General features: G+C 41.7%; 1 protein-coding gene across 1 annotated transcript; it reads right to left on the bottom strand.

Moving 5' to 3' along the window:
* Positions 1-1,438: 1,438 nt before the first annotated feature.
* LOC118793068 (neuronal acetylcholine receptor subunit alpha-3-like) lies at positions 1,439-8,722 on the bottom strand. Its single transcript, XM_036551019.1, has 4 exons — positions 8,678-8,722; positions 5,360-5,469; positions 3,861-4,959; positions 1,439-1,628 (listed from the first exon to the last, which is right to left on the bottom strand). The coding sequence occupies exons 1-4, from the start codon at positions 8,702-8,704 to the stop codon at positions 1,503-1,505; spliced, it is 1,362 nt and encodes a 453-aa protein (XP_036406912.1). The 5' UTR covers positions 8,705-8,722; the 3' UTR covers positions 1,439-1,502.
* Between the last annotated feature and the right edge of the window lie 275 nt (positions 8,723-8,997).

Here is an 8,997-nt window from a genome sequence, read left to right as displayed (position 1 = left end):
TTGGTTTTCAGAGTGAAGGGTACAAGCTAAAACATTACAGGACTGGAACACAGGAAATTTCTTTCAAAAATACAAGCTCTTTGCATTATGCATGTTTATTAAAGAATTGATGAGCAGCATTTACCAAGACACAATGTGCTATGCAAATATGATGAAAATGAACATACCTGCATTTGATTTTCAAAGCACATCATTAACCAAAAACTCATCAGCTCATAGCCTGTCTTCCAAAATCTTTATTCTGATTATTCTCATCATCTTAAATAAAAAAAAAAAAACAATAGTCTGGCACGTTTCACATAAAGACTAATAATGAAATCAGATACTCCATTTTCTGTGCAAATATTCATCCCCATGTGCTTATAAATGAGAATATTATCTCTAATGTTTAAGCAAAAATGTTTTTCTTTTTTTCCCAATTTGTTATCTCATAAATATTCATGAGGAGATGTGGACAAAGACATAACATCTATAGCTAACACGCCAGCATGGATAGCGTCGGAACCTCCTAGCGATAGGGACTTTCTAGAAATGGTTCAGAAAGCAGAGTTAGTCCCACATTTCTGTAATTACAACGTTTACAAAATTTTTAAACATAAAAATTGTATATCTTACATAATATTGGCTTTCAAAGTTTTTTTTTCATATTTTTATGATTCTCTGCATTTATTCCCTTCAAAAAATTTAAATACACTATGGTGAAATCATTTAATATGATATTGGAAGCAGTTATATTTCTGACACATTTTATTTAGCTTTTTGGTTTAAAAAAACATTGAAACAGTAGCTCAGAAAAACATTTTACTAGAAAAACAGTGATCCTGTAAATCAAGATGTGTCATTTTGGTTGGCCTTTTGATTAAAACAGAAGGAAAAATAACAACAGCATTATTTTGCAGTAAAGTCATATTTAAGTGATATACAACTGAATAGAAAACAGCGCAAAAATCTATATTGGCATATTGTGACAAATATTTGTACAGGAAGTCAAAACATCTAAATTCAAAAAAACACTTATCTTTAATTCATACTTTTTGTCCAAAAACATTTACAACAATTTACTGTAAAGAAACAAAATTCAAAATCATAGCTAAGTGATCTATCGATTCACATGCTGTCTGTTTCAGTGTCACACATCAATGTTTTGCATCTTTTGAAATTTTATTAACTATTTAACAAACCTATATGGTACACACGATATAGTACATATGTCTCCTCATTGAATTAATGACAATTCTTTTCTGAATATCTACAGAACTGGAGACAAACTGTTGATCACCATTAAGAGATTTATGTTTGACCTTCCAAATGTTTTTTAACCAATACTAGGAATGATAATATTAATAATACTAATTTAATTAAGTCAGGGAATCAATATAGAAAATATTTTCTCATGTAATAACAAATAATTGTCCATTTGACTCAAAGGTGACAGCGCTTTCCCTTGCCTTGGGAGAGGGCAACTCAACCCAGGAAAGGCACCTTCTATGTGGGCGGAGCCACTATGTGAAGAAGCCAATGAGGGGCTGGAGGAAGAGACCCAGAGTTCCCAGGACACAGACCAGCACGAACACCCAGAGGAAGATCCTGTCGATGACCATGGCCACGTACTTCCAGTCATCCTCCACCTGGGGGCGCCGGGCACGGACAGCGAGAGGCACAAGGTCACGATGGAAGACCCAGGAATAAAAATATGAGAAGACAACGAGAGGAAGAATTAGGAGGTTAAGGGGAGGGAAAGGGGGACAAGAAAGGAGAGGGAGGGAGAGAAGCACAGGTGAGGCCGTTGCGTTTTCCGCTTGATATGGTTTCTTCGGTGCGCAAAACAACATTGTTTGCAACATTGACAGTCATATGTCCTTCATGGATAATTCAACGACAATTTAGAAATTCTGTTCCTCCCCATAACTAAAGCAGGAAGCCACGAAGAGGAGCTGTTAGTGAACAAATGAGAATAAAACGTTCTTTTGAAATTCTTTTGTGGTTTCCTAAAACAACTCCACTGATATAAATGTCTTAAGAAAGCAATTTTCCATCTCTTCACCCTCTAAATTGTACAACCTTGCTGTGCATGCTGGGTAAGAGAAGCAAAAGGAAATCTTACAACTGAAAAATGACAAAATAATAACTTCCCCTTGAAATACACACTAATGACTTAACATTTGTAGCACAGCCATCTGAAAAGTATTGTTCATATTGAGCTCATAAGAGAAAAAATTAAATATACATCTGTTTTGCAGATTAATGTTTTATTGTTTGTTACTCTAAACACTTTTAGAAGGTATTAATAATACCAAGATGACAAGATTTACTCTATGACAACTGAGAGGAGAAAAAACTGGAGTGAAACTTCCATTTTGGACACATTCAAGACAGAACGGAGAAGAAATGTACATTAAGCCACTGGAGATAGACATTTTAAAATTAAGTCACCTTTCCTTACCACAGTCACCGGTCAGAGTTCAAGAATCAGATTCCGTGAAACAATGAATTTGGTAATTGGAAAGTGCCTTCCTCTGCTATCCTCCATTTCAGACTCTCAATAAATTTAGCAGGATAATCCCTAGCTTTCCCTGTGACACAAACCACTCTGCTCTCTGTCTGCCTGTTTGACTGATTCTCTGCACACATTGGTGACCTTTTGTTAATGAGCAGAAAAAAATGCAAAAAGGTTTCTGGCCTTTATGCATTTGGAATCCCGGCACTATAACGGGAGCAACTGATTAAAACCTGGTTGCTTTTTCACGCTTAAAAAATTGTGGCCGTAATTTGCCATACCTTTTGCCAGCAATATGAGTCCTTCCTTTCTGTTTTCAATACAAGCAGGTGTTTATTTCCATCAGCAAATGAAGTGGAACATTTGTGCTTGCAATTATGAAGCAACACCATTGTTGCTTTGGGTTATAGCCATTTCTGCACGGATCGTTGGGAACAACAACCGTGCCACCTGCCTCTCTTAGAACACAGTGGAAGAAATAAAGGAGTCTTGAGTCACTTCAAACAAGAGTCTTTAATTGTGACTTTCAGCTTCTCCTTTTATCTGCACATCCCATGAGTCAAACCAAAGGGAGAAAGACAAGATAAAATTTTTCACCAGGTTGTCAGGGTTGGAGATGTGACACTGCTCTGTATGTCTCAAAAGGAATTCCCATACTGCCTTTCCACGCATGTAAACCTGGTTACTGAAAGAGGAATGGCTCAGATCAAACCACTGAAATCACCTACCAGGCTAACTACATCATCCCAGTTAATGCTATTAAGTTTACTTATAGAGGTTTAGACACAGAAGTTTGTTTCATCTGTTTGTATGTAACTGATGCATCAATTGAACCTTTAGGTTTGTTTGACAACAGTAAGGCCTCTGTGACATACCTAAGATTGTTCATGCTTTTTTCTCCTTAAACTTTCTTCGACAGAATCGTTAGCTATGTACTTTTATTAGATTTACACTTTAAGCATTATCATACAACATACTGTTTTCTTTTTCAATATTGAATATTTCTCCTTTCTCTGAATAACATGTATTTTAGAAAAGGCTTTCAATTTGCAATTAGAAAAAAAGCTTTTAAAGTTTTTACCTTCACTTCTAGTGATTACTCTAATTTAGACCGCTTTATTTGTTGAATGATCTTCAACATATATGGAGTTTACCATCCCTGAGTTTACTATTGAGTACATTTAATGTGGTTAAATAGATTTATTGCTATTTCATCCGTTTATATTTTTAGATTGAATTGGATTTTTTGCTATTTCATCCATTTATACTTTTCCATTAAAACTTTTCCAAACATTATTCAGAAGTGTTCCTCAGCCTCTTAGATAAAGGATTTCCCTGAAGTGTAATGCGGCAGTGGCGGTACCTCTTTGGCCTTGTTGCGGCTCCGCATGTTCTCGGCGATGTACTTGACGCTCTCGATGGCCTGCTTGATCTCGGGCGACACCACGGAGAAGGCCACCACCGCGTTGATGGGCTGCGGGCTCAGCTGCCGGGCCAGCTTCCCCGGCTCCGGGGCCTCGGGGGCCTCCTTGCCCTGCTGGCACGGGCACTTCTTGGGGTCGCCGGCCGCCACCTTGTTCTCCCCGTACTCCAGGCAGTTCACAGAGTCCTGCTGGCGGGCGCTGCTCTTCCGCTTCTTGCCTCCACTCCCTCCTCCTCCTCCTCCTCCTCCACAACCCCCCTTGCAGATCCCGTCCGCGCAACTCAAGCTACCACAGCCGCTGCTGCCCCCGCTGCTCTTTAGCGCCTCCTGCTGGTCGATGGGCCGGCGCATCAGCATGACCCGGGGCAGCACGCCCAGGAAGACGGAGCGCACCCAGGCGGGCATGGTGTGGGTGGTGGGCGTGCGGTAGTGCACGTTGAGCACGAAGACGGTGATGACGATGGAGAGCGTGACGAAGATCATAGTGAAGAGCAGGTACTCGCCGATCAGCGGGATGACCAGCGAGGTGGATGGGATGGTCTCGGTGATGACCAGCAGGAACACGGTGAGAGACAGCAGGACTGATATGCAGAGGGTGACCTTCTCGCCGCAGTCCGAGGGCAGGTAGAAGACCAGCACGGTCAGGAAGGAGATGAGCAGGCAGGGGATGATGAGGTTGATGGTGTAGAAAAGCGGGAGGCGGCGGATGTAGAAAGAGTAGGTGATGTCCGGGTAGATCTCCTCACAGCAGTTGTACTTGATGTCGTGCTTGTAGCCCGGCGCGTCGATGATCTCCCACTCCCCGCTCTCCCAGAAGTCCTTGAGGTTGACCTTGGACCCGATCAGCACCAGGTCGATCTTGGCCTTGTCGTAGGTCCAGGAGCCGAACTTCATGGAGCAGTTCTGGTAGTCAAAGGGGAAGTAGGTGATGTCCATCGGGCAGGAGCTCTTGAAGATGGCCGGCGGGACCCAGGTCACTGTGCCATCGTACTTCAGCAGGGCCTTGGTTTTGTCTTCCACCAAGAAATCCCCCACAGCACTGGCAGAAACAGACAGATAATCCTCAGATTACTTAATTGTACTTCTCTGGCTTCTGACAGCGTTTTATAACAAACAGCACATTACAGCACATCAACAGTCCAAACTGCAGAACGGTGCACTGAGTTGTGTATGCGTAAGAATCGCAGCAGGAAGTTTTTTTTTTTCTTTTTTCTGTGCCTCTTAAAACTGTGAGACAATATGCTGTTTAAATTTTGTGTTAAAGACCACAATACAGGATGAGCTCAGGACAGATTTCATATATGTCTCACACCCAGACACATTAAGACCTTGAGCTGAATCAGAGGAGAAGAGACCCGTGAGTTTCAGTGGACAAAGCTGGCTGTAACTGGACCCTCACTAAAACACATGACAAAAAAAAAAAAACATAACAGACTTACTTGTTATATAACACAATGTCAGGTCTCCATATCTTATTGGAAGGGACGCGTATGAATTCGATTCCATCGTACTCCATTGGAGACCACCTCAGCTTGTAGTCATTCCAAATCTGTGACACAGCAGAAACAGTGAGGAGGCTGAAAGAGGCTGGCATATTCAGGTCATGAGAATAAACTGTGATTAACTCGTCCTATGGAATCGATTACCTCTCACTTTGACCATTCCCTTTATGAAAGCATAACTTCAGAAACAAATGGCAAATCTTATCTTATCTTATACATATGTCAAAATACACTCGCATAAGAAAGGATTAGTTATTATGAACTGCAGCAGTAACTGCATATTGTGGAATATAACCTAAAGCAGCATATTACAAGATATATGAACATATTAAACATATCATAGAAAGTATACTAATTTCAAAAGGGTCTGTTGATCAGTTTTTTTTTCATACTTTTTTTTCTCTTTTTTTTCACACATTCCCTTTTTCTAAAGGACTGCTAAATAATAATAATAAAAAACGGGGACAGACCCTGTTGACCTTCTCGTGTGTTTTTGATGTATTCTAAATAACCGAGAGAACATTATTCATGGTAGTATTTCCTGGAAAGTGGCACAACTAATGTCCAATCCCCTGAAAAATGAACTTTCTGACCCTGATCCTCTATACCAAACAGCAGAGGCTTATTTCGGCTTATAACGTCACAAAACTTACAACTGGAACTACAGTATTAAAGTAACTGTGTCAGAGAGGGTTCTCAAAAAAAAAAAAAAAGCAAATGCTGTCGCATCTGAAGACTGCACAGAACCGGGCAATTCTGCATCTACTGCTACTTCTACACTAATGCAGCCCCTTCTTTGTGAGTTTACTGCTGTCGAACCCAGGCGTTAATAACGGGACGACCTCACCCTGTCGTGCTCCTGGGCGTGAAAAGCCGCGGCGCGAGCGAGCCCCTTTTCTCGGCAGCTCTCGCGCTGTTGTGTAAGTGACGGGGCTTAGTCACTCTGTCTCTGTCACCGCTGTCACCTCGGGCTCTGTGAGCGGAGCTGAGAGTGCCCCCCTCCCCGCTTACTCTTACAGATGGGAACTCCACTGCACCGGGCGCTGTGATGGGATTACAGGCTGTTCCACCGAATTGGCAAATATGTGTTTTTCAAGCAACGCATCGTAAGATTAGTATTTAAAAAATACGCGTAGTCTTGTATTTTTCAGTAGACTGTTACTTTAAATTCTGTTTTAGCATGTATTAATGTTTGAGCACTTTCAATGCAAGAAAACTTTTAAAATAGTCCAAATGTACTGCTATTTTAGAAACAATATATTAATATTAGCAGAACATATTCAGAAAATACCTGTTAAAGTCATTCTAAAATACATTCATAAAATGACAGACATGAAATGGTGATATATTTTGCAATACATTAAGAAATTGCTTTCACATGGGAAATCAAGTTGAATGACCTGGTATAGCCAAGATCATGTGTTGTTAAATATGCAAAGCACTGCATTCTATCTACTCTCTGTAATTAGAGACCTTACATGCTGAGAGTATATAACTCCATTTAGAGGTTAGAGGTAAAGCAAAGTGGCCTCTTTGGGCATGCTGGCTAATGCAGGGGTCTACAACAGACTTAACCACCTCCTATTGATCCTGGATTAAATTCAGCTATGCAAATAATTACAGCAAGGCGAAGAGGCAATAAAGCGGCATTATCAAAGCGGTCTGCTGTTGATTGCCCAGGGTAATTTTCCCACCCTGGAAAGCAGTAATCCCAGACTCATTTCACATAGGGGTATGAAAGCCAGACCTGTCATTAGCTGTATTGCTAGCGCTTAATAAGAGGGGCTTCCCATTAATCTCATCAAAGCAGGTCACATTTGGGACAGAGAGTGCTAGAAGGGTGCTCCATCACTCATACACACAAGCACACACTCATGCAGGTATGCAAGCACGCTAGCAGGCAGTCACGCATACACACACACAGACACATACGCACACACACACACACACACACACACACACACACACCACACACACCAGCAAATGGAGCAGGGGGATCATCTTCCTTAAATGCACTTAATCCTGTCATAAATATTCCAGCCAACAGAAACGTGCGAGCATTCTCTTTGTCCAATGGTCGTATCAGGTTTAGGGAAACAAAAGAACACAGGACCGTGAGTGAAGGGCTTGAGTTGCTCGTAAGTGCTGATCTAGGACCAGATTCCCTGATGACAAATTTTAACCTTAACCATTATAAGATAAACAGCAAATCTGATCCTAGAGCAGCACTTACGGGAAACTTCTGCCTGGAGTGACTGAAGGTGGAAACAAAATGATGAATTCCAGCAGTGTATTATTAGCTCCTTCTACCACTGTGCTGCGTGTGCCCCAAGGAGGATACTGATCCATACATCTTTGTGTGTTTGTGTGTGTGCGTGTGTGTGTGTGTGTGTGCTCATACACACATGCACATACATATATGTGTGTGTGTGTGTGTGTGTGTGTGTGTGTGTATATGTGTGTGTGTGCACGTGCATGTGCGTGCGTGTGTGTGTGTGTGTGTGTGTGTATGTGTGTGTGTCTGTGTGTGTGTGTGTGTGTGTGTATGTGTGTGTGTGTGTGTGTGTGTGTGTGTATGTGTGTGTGCTGGTGTGTGCCTATCAGAGAACGTGTGAAATGAAGCTGAACTGAAATTAGGGAAACCCTCTCAATGCGCTTCTCCAGATCTGAAGCTGTATACAGACCAGAGGCAAGGGCAAAGCAGTTCCCTGTAATGCATGACTTTGACAAATTCGTAAGATACTGAAAAAGTTCTGAGACATCTGCTCCTACTGGGTGCTCTACCCAGCTGTCTGTGAATATCTCTACACCATCAGCGGTACATGATTACGTCTGACATTTCTGCTTAAGCTCCCCTTATGAGGTGCATTAATTAGTTCTAATGAATGCAAACTGAAACACACAGCTACCTTTGGGTAAATACGACATTATTCCCATTGTACATCCATTGCAATATGCATATGTTGCACCTACTGCTAATTACTTGAAAAAAAGCTAAATCACTGTTTACTCTTTACTCATGAGTGCAAGGATGAGTGAATGTCTGCCTTGCTGAAGAGTCAAAAACCTTTTTCCTATTTGCACCCATTTAGAGTTCTCAGGCGTTAGTGGTTCTCCGCACAGACGCCCCAAGTACAACACTGCTTCTTGACCTGTTGCCCCAGCAAGGGCTTCTCTGCCACCACTAAATAAGCTCAGACGTTCCACCCCCACTCCTGTAGTTCCCCAAGGGACAGGCGCACAGACACCACTTACATGTCTCAGCCAGAGATTCGTCTCCATGATCTGATTCACTTCATCCTGCAGGAGGGACATATCACATATATGATTACCACTGCTCTGCACTTTGACCTGTACATGGAAAAACACTTGATCCAGACTCAAATGTCATTTGGTTTGGAAATTGGTTTTCCCACTTTCCCATTCCCAGCATTCTTGCTGAGGGGCTGAGCAGGGGTCTTTCTGTGCTAAAGGGCTGCGGTGTTGCTGGTTTTGAAACTGCCTTGCTGTGATTGTTAAGTGAAGTATTTACTTGGATAATAAGTGCAGTTATCCAATGTTTCATTTGCAAACTG

The sequence above is a fragment of the Megalops cyprinoides genome, chromosome 18, assembly GCF_013368585.1.
Source record: "Megalops cyprinoides isolate fMegCyp1 chromosome 18, fMegCyp1.pri, whole genome shotgun sequence".
NCBI lineage: Eukaryota > Metazoa > Chordata > Actinopteri > Elopiformes > Megalopidae > Megalops > Megalops cyprinoides.
This window is presented reverse-complemented; position numbering and strand designations above follow the sequence as displayed.